At 48.1% G+C, this 14,926-nt stretch overlaps 1 protein-coding gene across 3 annotated transcripts in view; it reads left to right on the top strand.

The window, feature by feature from the left end:
* The window catches only part of LOC142564069 (isobutyryl-CoA dehydrogenase, mitochondrial-like), a 139,662-nt gene that overhangs the window by 30,574 nt on the left and 94,162 nt on the right, over nucleotides 1-14,926 (top strand). For all 3 annotated transcript variants that reach the window (XM_075674899.1, XM_075674897.1, XM_075674898.1), the window contains exons 2-3: nucleotides 4,601-4,701; nucleotides 14,197-14,366. In XM_075674899.1, the coding sequence (XP_075531014.1) occupies nucleotides 4,601-4,701; nucleotides 14,197-14,366 (271 nt within the window). The remainder of the gene's footprint in view (nucleotides 1-4,600; nucleotides 4,702-14,196; nucleotides 14,367-14,926) is intronic.

Here is a 14,926-nt window from a genome sequence, read left to right as displayed (position 1 = left end):
GGTATTCCGGTAACCACGGGCGAGCTGGGCATTTCGACGGAACGGTGGAGGCATAAATTCAAGCTGATGAAAAAGCTTTAGGGTAGACGTATGTGAGCTGCCTGATCGGTCTTCACGGTCCAGCCACCCGTTGGCGCAGAGCATAACCAACCAAACAAAGAGTTAATATTGCTCTAACCAAGTGTAAAACATTTTAAACATTTACAAAAATAACTTGTTAACGATCACAGTCCTGCCAAAAATTTACGCCACAAGCAAACAAGAATACATTTTTTACTCCTACGGTGTGTGGTTGAGCTCTATGCCAGCAGGTGGCTGCACCGTGCAGACCATTCGCATTTGACTTCTGCTCACCCCGCGAAACGACACATTCAAATGGTCAGGCCCTGTCCCCTTGCGCTTGCGTTTACCCTAATAAAAGAACGTCTGAAATTGTGGACGCAAAACCCCTTCGCCGTCCGATTTTCCGGACATTTTACCATGCCCGCAGATCCGAAACGGCCTTGATCGAAGCTATCATCGCCGCCATTTTAATTATCTCGCCGCTTCAAACAAACGCTCTCGCACGCAGGTCCACTGTCTGCCGTAGCCACCACCGTGGCTACGCCAGGCCTAGCTACTTCGACGTTCGCTACCAAGCTTCTTCCTGTTCGGTGCCGCTGTTAGCAATGGCACCGACTCCGCCGTTTTAATCCTCGCCAATGGCTCGAGAGAGAGACAAGCAAGTTTATTTGACCAAGGGATTCGGGCCAGGGTCCCGCACGAGCACACTGCACTACACGTTTGTGAGTTCATGGAGTTACGTGACGTGGGTGGCCCGGTCAATTCGCCAATGGCTTCGAAGCTCGGAAAGCAGACCGCGTTGCATTATGCCGGTTCACGAAAGACAGCTTCGCCTGAATACAGCAATACTACGCGGTGAAGCGTATGCGAAGTATTGAGGTGAAGCATACCAAAAGTTGGAAGAGGTAAGTGTCTCGGGACACAGTATGTATTCCTTAATTATGCAGGCGTGCGATCGCCCTCTCCTGTCGCAGTACGAGCACCCATACGAAATAGTATTGGCAGGCTTTCAAAGCTATTTCGGACGTGCTTGTGGTGATCTGAGCCCTTTCGGGGCAGTAAGAGGTAGTGCTTCGAAAGGTCGGTCGGGTATTGCCCATAAAAGTTATGGTTTTACGTCGAGTCGACCCGTATCTATTCGCAGAGGCCACACAACACACGGGACGCCGACAAACCGGCTCACAACAAAAGCGTGTTTACGGGATGGTACAGACGTTGTTCTCCACTGCCACTACCATCCTTGCGACGCACCGTACTGAGGCATCTCATCTTGGCGCCGTTCATAGAGGCATAGCATCTGGTTGAGCTTCTAGTATTGTCATTGGGCGTAATATACATTTTATGTAGTGCCATAAAGCATATCAAAGCGCATCTATAATTTGGAACGCACATAAGACATTTGTCATCATTTTTTATCGTGTGCCTCGCGGCGCAAATTCTTCATTTGTAACTTTATGTCTGTCTTGCGCCCAGGTCACTCTGTGGCCCAGGTGTCTATATTTGTTCTCGTTAGGCTACAAAATTTTATTTGTTTTCAAAATTATGTTCGTTGCCTACCCAAACAAAAGTGTTTGCAACATACCGTGTATGGTATACCGTCCGTGGGAAGGCAAGTTCAATTGGTCGCTGCTTGCTTTGTGTCATGCTTCACTGTTGAGCAGCACTTACTGATTGCGTAGTAATAGCAAGCTTCACCAAATGGCTACGGATTATTGCTGTGCTACTCCAAATGTTCCAAGACCAACATTTCTGCTCCGAAACTGCTCCAAAATGCTGGTGTGGCTGCTCCTAAACTGCTCCAGAAGGACATTTTTTATGCTTCGAAAATTGCTCCAAGTGCTAAACTGGCTGGACCATCACTGCGAACAGCATCATCAAACTAATCCATTGCTCGCCTGCACTTTTTTGTGACAAGCAGCAAGTTGGCTCTTGACCGTACTCCAGAAAAAAAAAAAGCACCTGTGACTTGTGAGCGCTTTGATGCAGTGCCGCGTTTCATTTAAGGCTGTAGTTTACTATAGAAGCATGTTCTTGCTGGTTTATGCGTGCGACCTAAGGTTTAGCCTATTAAATTCAAATATACGTACGCGACAATCAAGAGGGCAAACTGTTATTTTACATGCTACAAGCTGCTACTCATCATATATCATCATACAGTTAATCATAAATCAGCGAATAATTAATATATATATATATATATATATATATATATATATATATATATATATATATATATATATATATATATATATATATATATATATATATATATATAACTTTCATATATAGAAGTTTGTTTCTATTGGCAAGAAAGATGGTTGATATATACGAGTGAATAGCGAGCTTTACTGTGATGTTTTTAAGAGACAGCATTCGTCGCATACGTCGGGAGAAGTGGAAAAACAACTGATTTATTTATCACGACAACGCGCCCGCTCACACATCACTCGTTGTTCGACAGTTCCTTACTTCCAAACAAGTCACAGTAATTCCGCACCCACCCTATTCACCTGACCATTTTGACTTTTTCTCGTTCCAAAAGTGTAAGTTGAGGCTGAAGGGCCGTCGATTTCACTGTTGAAGAGATCCAGTCGGAATAGCCGGTGGTCCTCAACAAACTGTCGTTCGGAGAGTTCCACGAATGCACGGAATCTTGGCAGAAGCGCTGGGATCGGTACATACATGCGCAAGGGGACTGCTTTGAATGAGACAGTGCAGATTAGGCGTTATGGTGAAATTTTTCTTTTACGCCTGAATTCTTGGAACTTTTCGGTAGCACCTCGTATTGCAAACGTGTACAGCTCGACACTAATTACCATACATCTCGCTTATAACAGCAAAAATACGGGCAAAGAAATAAAGTCAAGGAGTTTAGTTGCGCGAATATCGATATTTATTGGATTGTGTTTTACATTCCTTCCAATGAAGTCATTTTCGTTACACATTTCGTGGTATAAGAATACCCCCCGCGTGAATTACATTCGCATACAGCACCTACATACTGATTCGTGAAACGAATTTCGACTCTATTTTTCTCTTTAGAAGAACTGATGAAGGGTGTGGGGTCTCTCACACCCGCACTCTTGGGACAAAGGAACGACAACACAGTAGTGCAAACAATCACAAGGGCATTTATTGCACCTTTCATAGATCAGTGCCTGCTAGCCGAGGTGCTATCCACAAAACATGCCGATGGGCGCGCGACAAATCTAGAAGTCTGACTCACCGCGACCGGAAGCGAGCGAATATGTTCGCCCCATGCTGGATCCCAACGCCTGGTCCTTCGCGTGTATGGTCACGCGAATCGTGGCGCGTTCGAAGGCGGCCACGCGAGGCGGTCTCGCAGAAGCATCGGTCGGCGGCGCGCGGGATGTCCACGCCGCGCGCCGACCCGCCGGGGAAGAGGGTCGCTCCACGCGCGGCACGGCACGTCCGTGCTGCTTGCTGTCTCGACCCCAAGAGCGACAGAGCGCCTTGTCTCCCGGCGCCCGAGTAACCCCGCAGCGGCGCGACGCTCGCGCCATCTCTCGCACCGCGCTTGTACCACTCCAACCGCCGCGGGCGCCAGGCCACGCGGCGGGCGAAGCCGCCCTGCAGGAGACGAGCCATGCGGGAAAACTAGATCTCAGGGGAGGCGTGAGAGTCACGCATCCCCACAAGGGATATTTCGTCCGTGCAGAATTTGTGCTGCTCTTTGGAGACTCAATTTTAACATGTCTGCCGAACAAAACAGCGTTATAGGAGCTCTGTATTGTTGCGTCTCTAACCGGTAAACAAACAGCTGACGAACAAGGCAAGTAAATTGCCTTCGCTAGTGACAGAGCTCCAGTCCATTCAGAAATCTGTAACTGTTTATGGTGTCGCTCTGAACACTGCAGTTTAAATGCAGTGATAAATACGTCGCACTTCTACAGTAAGACGGCCGCAGCAGCACACGACGCAGTGCCACGTGACAGTGCTCGCACTTCTACAGTAAGACGGCCGCAGCAGCGACGCAGTGCCACGTGACAGTGCCACGCCACTTGTCATGAAGCGGAGAAGCGCTGAACGCCCGGCAGACGGCACACTTACCCACGCATAGCCACCGTAACGACGGCTATAGGTGGTACACACACGTGTATGCTACCTGAAGGCATCGAACCTGACGGAGCGGAGACCCTCGCTAAGCAATGAATGAGAAGGGGGAGGGGGTGTTGCGGTTGTCAACCATAGATAACGAAGCCAAGGAAAGTACAGAGAATGCGGAGGTTGTGGGTACGGCTCCCACCAGCGGCAAGCTGTTCTTTTGTCCACTTTCCTTTACCTTTACGTGATCACATGACTTCTATATTTTAACAAATTATCTCCCTTATGCTACCGGGGCTGCACATTTATGCTTTTTCTGGCGTTTTTCTGCATGAAACAATGTGCGGCATCTTCATGACAAATAATATAGTATTTGCATTTGCATCCTAGAAGGTAAAAGTGTGAAATTCAGGTTTCATACAAGTGTCAGTTCTTTACTGCTTCTTGTTTTTTTTCGTGCCACTATGCTCAGCCACCCTCGGGCTCAGCGAGGAACAGATCCAGATGCAGAAAACTGCCTCTGACTTTGCTGAAAAAGAATTCCTGCCATACATGCAAGAATGGGACGAAAAAGTAAGTTTAATCCTATTTCTTACGTAGATTATGTACGTCAGTGGGACGCATACATTATTCTTCCTATTGGCGAGTGATGTAACCACAACTCGATGCAATCGGTCGGCTTAAAATTCGCTTTCTTCTCGCATTTCTCCCACTGGAAGCCATATTTGCGCTTTAATGAGACAGAAAGGAAGGGGTACGCAAAAAAAAAAAATGCAAGACGCTTCAACTAGGTGGCGAAGCCTGCGGTTTCTAGCACAGGAAGAATTCCAACGCCGGCTTCATTTCGAACAGAGTTAAAGTTTAACGTTTACAGAACATCCTGCTGATTCTGTGGATCGTTTTGTTTACTGCTTTATACTCTTACACGAAGGACAAAATAAAGGACACTGACTTTTATCTTGACCTTTGTGTAACAGAATAGTGTAGTAAACAGAACGATGGCATATCAGCTAGCGAAACTCGAAGCCTTATTGATCCTGTGACGTGACTCCATTGGTTTTATGAAAATGATTTGACCAGTTATGCGACGTTAACTTGAAAGGTGGAGGAATATATGGACAGATCGTACCCTCAACCACATAGTGCACGGCTGCGGCGATATTACTATTAACAAAATCTAGACCCATTCCTTGTCATGAAAGCAAGAAAGGAGTCTGTCTTTCTCATCCAACCTTTCGCCCGAAGTTAATCTCTTCCCGCACATTGCAATACAAGAATATTGTTCCTCGAATCATGACTACTGTTTTGGCTCACGGAAAAAAAAGAAATCACGTGAGGACAAGGCGTGCGGGGAAAGGAAGCCTGCAAGTTATCTTCTGAAATCTTTGAGTACGCAGTCTCTGTGCACGCCTACTCTTGCGATTCTTTGCAGCTAAGCTGTTATTGCGACTACAAAAGAATGCACTCGAAAACGAAGGCGCCTAAGTACAAGAGAAAGAAATTTAATTTCTGAACGACTCTTATGGTCCGAGTCATCGGAGTCCAGCTGAGTCGCCGGTTCTGGTCTGTGCCAGCCAAACCGATGTGTTTTATGCGAAACACCAGCATTGGTCAACTGAGTGTACCAGTAGGGTTAAGCTGTTGCTGCAGAGCAGCCCAGCTCTTCTAGGGAAGGGATGGTGGGATGTTCGAGCGAGTTTAAAAAATGGGCAGAAACTACTGAAGATGGTTGTCGAATAGCTTCTGCGGATCGCAGAAGTCAAATGGACGCACTAGCAGTGTTTCAGATGCATTTATACTGCTGACGTTGATAACAGTGTTTGGAGATGGCGGCACAAATTATCGTCGGCATGTTTTAGTAGACGGCATGACAGGGTGGCGACGATGGCGGCGCGAGGACGACGGCTGCACGACGACGATGGCGTGACGACAGCTGCGCACTTCCTCCTACGCTCGTTTACTCCACGGAGGCCAGACATACTCCTGCGACCATTCGGCTTAAAATCATGCACATGTCACGCACTGTGGCAGTAGGTATAAGCGATGCTTTGGTCATCTGGCAAGCCTAGACGTACAGCGGACTTGTGCAATAAACGCATCCTGCAACCTTCGGCCCAGGCGGCGAAGCGCGCGCCACCAACCCAAACACCTGGAGTCCCTAGGACACCACAAGACTCTCGCAAGAGAGCACATGCATCTCAAAGAGCGAGCTGGCGACTCGTGTGCCGCGCAACTGCTCTCCCGCCCCTTCCCGGTGGCGAGGTGATACCTGCCCGCCTGGCCGCGAGCATTCTCAGCCGGTGTGGAGTGCGTCGGAGTAATTTCCGCACACTCAAATAGAGACGATTTGCGAAAGGGCTGATCAAAATGACGCATGGTAGTGAATTTAGGCGGAGAAGGTTTCATAAATTTGGGTAATTGTTTCCCTGTATGAAAGCACTGTATAGAACAATAATTAATGATTGTCAGTCAGCCCCCAGAGTCTGTGCTGGAATACGCTTATCTAGGTCAACTACTCACAGGGGACTCTGGTCATGAAAAGGAAATTTACAGAAGAAAAAAAATAGGTTGAAGTGCGCTAGACAGGCATCACCAAATCCTTACTGGGAGCTTACCAAAAGTGTACAATCATTGCATTCTACCGGTGCTAACATATGGAGCAGAAAGTTGAAGGTTAACAATGAAGATTGACAAACGTGTCGATGACCGTGCGAAGAGGGGTGGAACGAAAAAAGTCGCAGTATCGACCGAAAGGCGAAGCGTCGATTGTGATAGCAAATCAGTAGACAGCCATAATTAGCAAGGATAGTAGTTTTATCGGCCGTAGACATCTGTAAAGACTCGATTAATAACAAAATTAACAAGCATGACGTCAGCGCGCGCAGGGTGACACGCACACATGACACTCGATGACCTCGGACACTCGCTGTCAAAACGCTAAAAAAACCTCGTTGTCAAAACCAGGAAGCGCGGCAGCAGAAGTGAGCGAAGTGACCTTCGCGCTGTCTGTCGCTTCAGCGCAAACTGGAAAGGGAAGCGTATTCGAGGACGGCTTAAATTAGGTGGGGTGATGAAATGGGGAAACTTGCAAGTTGCAAGCGCAAGCTAAAACCAGCTAGCACAAAACAGGAGCAATCGGAGATCTCTGGGAGAGGCCTTCGCCCTTCAGTGGACGTAAAAAAATTATGGTTGATCTCTCTTTCATAGGAATCGGCAGAACACGAAAGTGGAACGTGTCTTCACAGAAGCTGTTTATTGCACGTGCCGCAGCATTGCGCAAATCTGCCATAAACCACAGGCGTTGGCGCACCGTAGAAGCGAAACCGAACGTGTTGTTAGTAAATCGCTTCGTTAACTCATGGTTCACTGCAGCCAAAGGCGCACGATTTGCGGGTCGGCGACCGTGTTGCTGGTTTGCTTGGCGCGTGGCGGCCTGCTGCCGAACGAATTCCTGCTGCCGAGTCGCTTCGGCGAAGGTACGCGCATTTTGGTCCGACTCCGTAGTGTCTTGGACAGCCAGTTGAGTTGCGAGGCGCTCGGCTTCAGCAGTGCGAGTGGCAGAGTTCGCAGCGTGCACCATGAACGCCCGAAGGCGTTCTGCTTCACGCTGGCGTGCCTATCGCCTCACCAACACGAGATTCGCCAGTTGACGTCATTGCCTTTCTGCGCCGCTTAGCGGGCAGCTTATTTAGTTGGTGTCATCGTAATGGAAGCAGTAGGCGGCGTGTAAGCACTGCTGATGCCTGCTTAAGCTGCACTCCGTAGGCGACGAGGCGTCACAAGCTAATTCGACGCGATACACAAACCATGCGGTAACTGCGTCGTCACCTCAGCAGAAGGCCTACGCCGCCTACACCAGGCTGCACCGCGTTGAAGCCTCCGCTGCTCTGGGACCACCGAAGCGCTCACTGTCGGCGCTCGTTTGTGTCACGATGCAGTACTTCGCTTCACCGCTGCTAGCTATAGACCGTTTCATCGGGCGAGGAGGATAGGGCGCGCGGAGAGCCTTTCCTCCTCTCTGGCTTGGGCGATCCGGCGCGGCGCAGCTTGAAAGTATTGCTGTCGCGTGCTCCGGAACGATTTCTTGATGTTTTAGATCGTACTCTGTGAAATTTACGCCGTGTCCGTTCATATAAGGTCGTCAGGGAAGCCTTTCGGTGCATCGGTAACTACAATAGGCTGAAATATCTTTTGGGGGCGCGAAAATGTGACGCGTTTTACCAGCCGCGGTGTACGCACATTATCAGTCGCGGTGTGTGTATGTGTTGTGAACTATTTTGCTTATATCGGTTTTAACTCAGCAAAGAAAAACGGTGTCTCTTTATTAGCAGCATGAAATGGTAAATCTGCTCAATATCTGATCGCTTGGCGTAGGGAGTAAAACATAAAGCATAAGAGCGCATGCTCGTGCACGGCCAACCTAAGGCAACCACGAAACATCTAAGCGGCAGGCGCAATCAAATATTTGTGATGCACCGGCATCGTTCTGGCGCATTTCAAGTTTAGTAGGCTTGAAATTACCATATGTCTACGCTAGCCTTCCTGCATGAGGCCGATGGCGCTGCTCAACACAGTGATCACTGCGGTTGGTGATCCAGCACGGTACATATGTAAGCTGTGCGCTTCGGCATTGCCTTTTTGGCCTGCATACAGCCATAATATATGAGGGATCGCATAAAAAGAATGCGATGCCTATTTTTGAGGACAAAATTTCCGTAATACGTGTGAGTGCGTCGTAGAGAACGGAACGAACACAACCGAAAAAGAAATTCGGTTATCATCCTCTTTCTAGAAAACGCAAGAGAAAACGGGCTAACACCGCAACAGGGCCTCGCATAGTCACGCCGCACAACGTTTATAAATATATAACCGCTGATGCGGTATGCTTGGACCAAGAGGTATATAGAACAAAGATATATGTAATCCAGCACTTACCACTGCTTAGGACGCTCGCGCAGTTCGTAAACAGTCCCTTTGCTGGACAAGCGTAATTCAGACTGTAAGGTATGCTGCTATCACTTGTCAAAACTGTTTTATTCAGGGGCGGAAACCTCATCCATCGAACCAAGTAGCCACGCAATGTAACCTGCAGCGAACAGTTTGAACGCTTGTCGAAGTATAACGTCACAGCTCCTATCGTAGCAGAACGGTACCCACGCTCACGCTGTTACGATCGTCGCGTATGTTTCATGGCTCCTAAACCGCAGCTTAGAAATAGAGGATAATACTGCAATAAGGTCACATTAGTGACTGGAACATTCAGAAATACACAATTCATCTCCGAGGCTGATTGTAGACTCGAATATGCGCGCACACATCGCGCTGCGTGTTCCGTCCACCTCAACGCCAGCAGAAATTCCGGCCATGACGCCTTAAACCACTTCAGCACGTCTCACAGAACCGTTTACCACGTAGAAGACACACGTAATACTAAACAGGCCGCACGACGGCGAAAACAAACGCCAGAACCTGCCGCCGAGCGTATACCTGCCATGCAAAAGGCCGCTTTCACCCAAGCCAGTATGGCGCTGCTCATAGGCGGCGCCACTGCGCTCACAATATGGCGGCGCCTACGAAAAAACGGTCTATATGACGGCGCCATTCCTCCTCTCACGAAAGAACATATTTTACTCGTTCGCGCCTACGTCACATCCGTTAGAGGAATTTGGTGGTGGACCCCGGCATAAAACATTTCCGTGTTAAAGTAGGTTGCTGGTGCTGGTGCTGGTGGTAATGATGCTGGAAGCATCGTGAGGGTACTACTGGGTTCGTCAGGTTACGTGAATAGAGTAATAAGTGATTTCGCGAAAACGATTTGAAACTTGTAATTGAAATTTGAAACTTGTAGGAAGAGTGCAGGAGCCAGAAAATAAGTGTTGGTAACATTTGTTTTGGACAAAGTCGCCAGGTCGCCGCCCACAACATTCGATGAATAGGAAACACTCGCTATGTGATGATGATCCTGACTAGCTGGGCATTGCCTTTTTAATGTTTTAATACCTCCTACACACTTGTGCGACCCGGGGTCCGAAGGTGTAAGATCTTCATGCACCGTGGATAAGTAAGGAACGTGGGGCAACGCCCGATTGCTTTTATTGCAATAGAAATTACATTGACACTCCAGCTGCACTTCTGCTGCCTCCGTCGGTGTCGCTGTGAGGTTCCGCATAAAGTCCTAGGGCGATAAAATCGCCGCGCGCCGTGTGCTGTATGTGCAAGTGAAAGCGTACGAGGGTGAGCCAGCGACTGCGGCTCTATCTGGCGCACGCAAGCGAAGAAAGCGGGGGAAAGCGTCTTCCGTCGCGCGCAACGCTCCGAGGGGGAGGGTAGGGAGGGCCGGCGCGTTATATTCCGGGTGCCCCAGGAGCGTATTTCCAATTGTTAGTAGGTACAGCGGGGCGTGGCACTTGCGGAGCCGACGGACGTTTGCGCGCGTGCGCGAGTAAGAGCGGTTGCGAGAGAGGAAATATGGGGACTTTTGCTCCTTGAATATACGACACTGCATGGGCTCTACGGAGGAGTTTCTTGGCGCTGTAAAGTTTGGAGTCGGGCATGAATTAGGTGGTAGCTGGCCGATGCCGTCGTCCAACTCATCCACGCTGAGGACGTTGTTGAAGTGAGAGACTTGTTCTCATTGAGAACGAATAATATGAGTTTATTTACAGCATCTACACAAAGACGTTGCAGTTCATCAGACTAACATGACTGTGAGAGAAATCACACTGAGGTGCCGTGCAACAGCATCTTAAATACACTCTGTCTCCCTAGATCCCTAGCTAAGGGAAAACGTTCGACCAGTCATCGTAGCCGAGCCTCCTTTGAGGGGGAGGGCTTACACACACACTTCCGCACAAGTTTCACTGCCCCAACCGAGGCGAGATGGTCTTCGCAGAACTGGGTCTTGCCCTAAGGAGGCGCGTCTTAATCCCCGAGCTGACTTCCGCAGAGTGGCCGCCGTGGTTCTTCATTGTCTTGCGTCTTGAAAGGCGCGTGGGACGGTGCCGCCAAATGCATTCCCTCAGGAACTCCCCCGCTCCCGACAGACCAGGTCGGTGATGGCGAGTTCATTAACAAAGCTTGGTTCGCTTACCTCGTCCCGGTATTCCGGCGACGAAGAATTGCTGACTCGGCGTATTGTCGTCCTCACACAGTCAGTCGCCGCAGCAGACATCGTGGCGCCAAGAAGCTGCGGAATGACGCCTTGTCATCCTTTCAAAGCAAGTCTCCTCAGTAAACCTAGTGGCGCCGTTCGGCTGGAGACTGAGGGTCGGTTCCTAGAAAACGCCAACCCCGCTGCTGCAGCTGGCTGGGAAAACTTTGCATGTCGGCACCTCTGCAGGCCGTTCCTAACAGCGCGCGTTGTATGCGTTTGTCCCTAGGCGTGCCGGCAGAAGTCGCAGGGCGCGGTAGTGCTGAACTTAGCATCGCAAATGGGCTGCTGGACGTAATTATATTCATTCAATCGTGTTTTTTACTAATTAAAACAACGTGTCAGAGCCTGCGCCACCTGCTTTAATATAACCTCAGGTGCTCTCCTGAGGCCTCCGTTTGCCGGTTACGCTTGCCCTCCTGGAGCAGTGCTTGTAAAAAATTCCATCTGTCGTCGTGACTAAAAAATCGACCCGGTACTTATACAACACCAGTCGGAACCTTGGCCCTTCAGACACAGCGATCACCAAATGGGGCGTCCGTGCCCACTGCCTCACCGCGAGGACAGCCAGTGGCGGAGCGTAAACAAACTGGACCACACTCCGCAATGCCGGCATGCCTGGGGGACAAACGCATACAACACGCGCTAAGAAACCTCCTCCGTTGTTCCTAGGCAGACTCACATATTCAAGGAGCAAAGGCCCCCAGATTTTCTCTCTCGCACCCGCTCTTACTCGCGCCTGCGCAGAAACGTCGAGCGCCGTGGAAACGCCACGTCCCGCTGTACCTACTAGCAATTGTAAATCCGCGCCTGTGCGCCCGCGCGCTCCCGCCCGGGCCGCTGTATCATGAAAGCCATCTGCGACGGGAACAGCGTCTGCCTTGCGTGGTCTTCTCGCGGCTTAGTCCGCGTTCATGCGAGAGAAAGCACGAAGCTCCATTCGCCCGCTGCTGCTGCCGCGCGTCCTCGCTCCAGGGTTCTGACAGCCAGTTTCCGCGGTCATCGAGGGAGATATGCTCATGTCTGACTTTGCGGGCGTGACACCATGCTTGTTAATTTAGTTAGTATGCCTGTGTTTACAAACTTATACGCCCGATAAAACCACCATCCTTACTTCGTATAGCTGTCCACTAATTTGCCATCGCAATCAATGATTCGCCTTTCGGGCGAAAGGGCGACTTTTAAGCAGAGGTGTAGCCGGCGCCGTATATGTGCGCTAACAGCTACGTCCATGATGTCAACACACACACACGCAAACACAAACGATAGCTTTAAGTTAACTACTGCGGTGGCGAATCAGCTGTCGGAACTTGGAAAGAGAGCACAACCGCCGATTGTCTAAAATAATATATTCTCAAATTTCTACTTTGCCTAGCAAAACAGCTTTGATGCGCCCAGATGATACAGCATGCCGTTTGCGCCGTTCGTAAACACCCTTATAACGCTTCGGAGCGTTCGAATGCAATATTTACTGCAAATACCGCAATTCACCCATACACTTGGAACTGTGTCTATATTTACTCATAACCTGTTTTTTACTTTCTTCAGATATAAGCGGGGTGTCAGTATAGTTCACCGATGACTTCGAAACATGAAAATATATTTATATAGGCATGGAAAACAAGGGGGCAGTAATTGTACTTTAATGATACTATATATATATATATATATATATATATATATATATATATATATATATATATATATATATATATATATATATATATATATATATATATACACGGCTCATATAATTAAGCGAGAAACGTTACTTTCTCCACACATTACACTTAACTTGCCTTACATTTTCACTAATTGGCCACTCGGTGTGTAGTACAGTGTTTCCAGGACACTGGGAAACACAATAATTTAGTTGAATTTATTTACATGAGAACGCTGCAAATGCTGTGAACGCCTTATTGCAGGGGAGGGGGGTATGTTACAGTATACAAAACCAAAATTAAGCAGTGCGCGTACAGAATAACATCGTTACAAGGAAGAAAACTTATTTGAAAAACCCGGAACGGCTGCGTCACGCCTGCGAGCACGTGTAGCAGGATTTTTTTTTTACACAGATGGCAATTGATTTTTTTTATTTATCAATACTGTTGACCGAAGGCAGTTACAGGGCGGTTGCAAGACAAACGAAACAAGATAGCAGTGCTGCCGCAGTCTAGAACAGACCAAATAAGGTATATACACAGGAAAAGGCACAATGCAAAGCAAGATGAAGCAAAAAACAAATTACATCGGGGTGGTATCAAATGTACCACGGCTGCTGTATTAATCATGTGTATTACAACCAGGAACATAATTTAGACAAATTACCATTATTAAATAGTAGCTATGTACTTCCAGCCGAGGTAAAAAATTTTGTTAGTGTGGTTTCAAATTTATTTAGACTGTCTACTGGTAGTAATTCATGTGGCAGTGCGCTCCATTCCTCTATTGTTCTAGGGGAAAACGAATACTTATGCGCATCTATTCGTGCTGAAATGGATTGAATTTGCTCTTGGTTGTTGCATCTTACTGTTCGAGACAGACGCTTTTTATGTACTGCTGTGTATTAAGGTTAAACCAGTTTTGGCGAATCAGATAAATAAATTTTAGTCTCGCTATCCTTCTGCGTTCTGAAAAATGGAGGTAGGTTGAGCTTCCTGAGCATTTCATTCACGGAGTCGATTGGACGATATTTTTGACAAGATGAACCTTGGCGCTCTTCTTTGAAGTTCTCCAATTCTATCTACCAGATTTTCTTTTTAAATGGATCCCACACGACGCTCGCGTAATCTAATGTTGGACGAAGAAGCGTTAACTGTGCAGCTAATTTAGTTTCTGCACGCGTTTAACGTGGCGTGCACATTGGTAATCCAATGCCGCTGCGGCCTAACAGTGCTATGCTATGTTCTACTGTGCAGGAGATATTCCCCGTGGAGGCGATGCGCAAGGCCGGCGAGCTGGGCTTCGGCGGCGTGTACATATCGGACCAGTACGGGGGAGCGGGACTGAGCAGGCTCGACGCATCGGTCATCTTCGAGGCTCTGGCCAAGGGATGCGTCAGCACCACCGCATACATCACGGTGCACCAGTGAGTACACTCGTAGTGTGTAGTGTTGCAAAGTCGGCGACACTTGCGGACAGACGTTATTTTGTTTATTTATTTACATATACTGCAGCCCAATGTAGGGCAGGAGTGCGAACATTGTACATTACTGTACGTTAAACACACGCACATACACAACAAGATAAATGATTAAAAAGAAGCGCTTTACAACGAATTGATAGTCCCCTAATTGATCACAAGTGGACATTCACTCTTTCATTGAGTTTATCATCGCCCATTCGCTTGCGCTGAGCTCACGTAGAGAATGTGTACAAACATGCGCTCGTTGGCTAGACCACTAGCCTTGTGCGTGCGTGCGTGCGTGCGTGCGTATGTATGTATGTATGTATGTATGTATGTATGTATGTATGTATGTATGTATGTATGTATGTATGTATGTATGTATGTATGTATGTATGTATGTATGTATGTATGTATGTATGTATGTATGTATGTATGTATGTATGTATGTATGTATGTATGTATGTATGTATGTATGTATGTATGTATGTATGTATGTATGTATGTATGTATGTATGTATGCA

This window comes from Dermacentor variabilis, chromosome 11, assembly GCF_050947875.1.
Source record: "Dermacentor variabilis isolate Ectoservices chromosome 11, ASM5094787v1, whole genome shotgun sequence".
NCBI classification, from domain to species: Eukaryota; Metazoa; Arthropoda; class Arachnida; order Ixodida; family Ixodidae; genus Dermacentor; species Dermacentor variabilis.
Note: the sequence above shows the minus strand (reverse complement) of the source record. Positions and strands in the feature narration are given on the sequence as shown.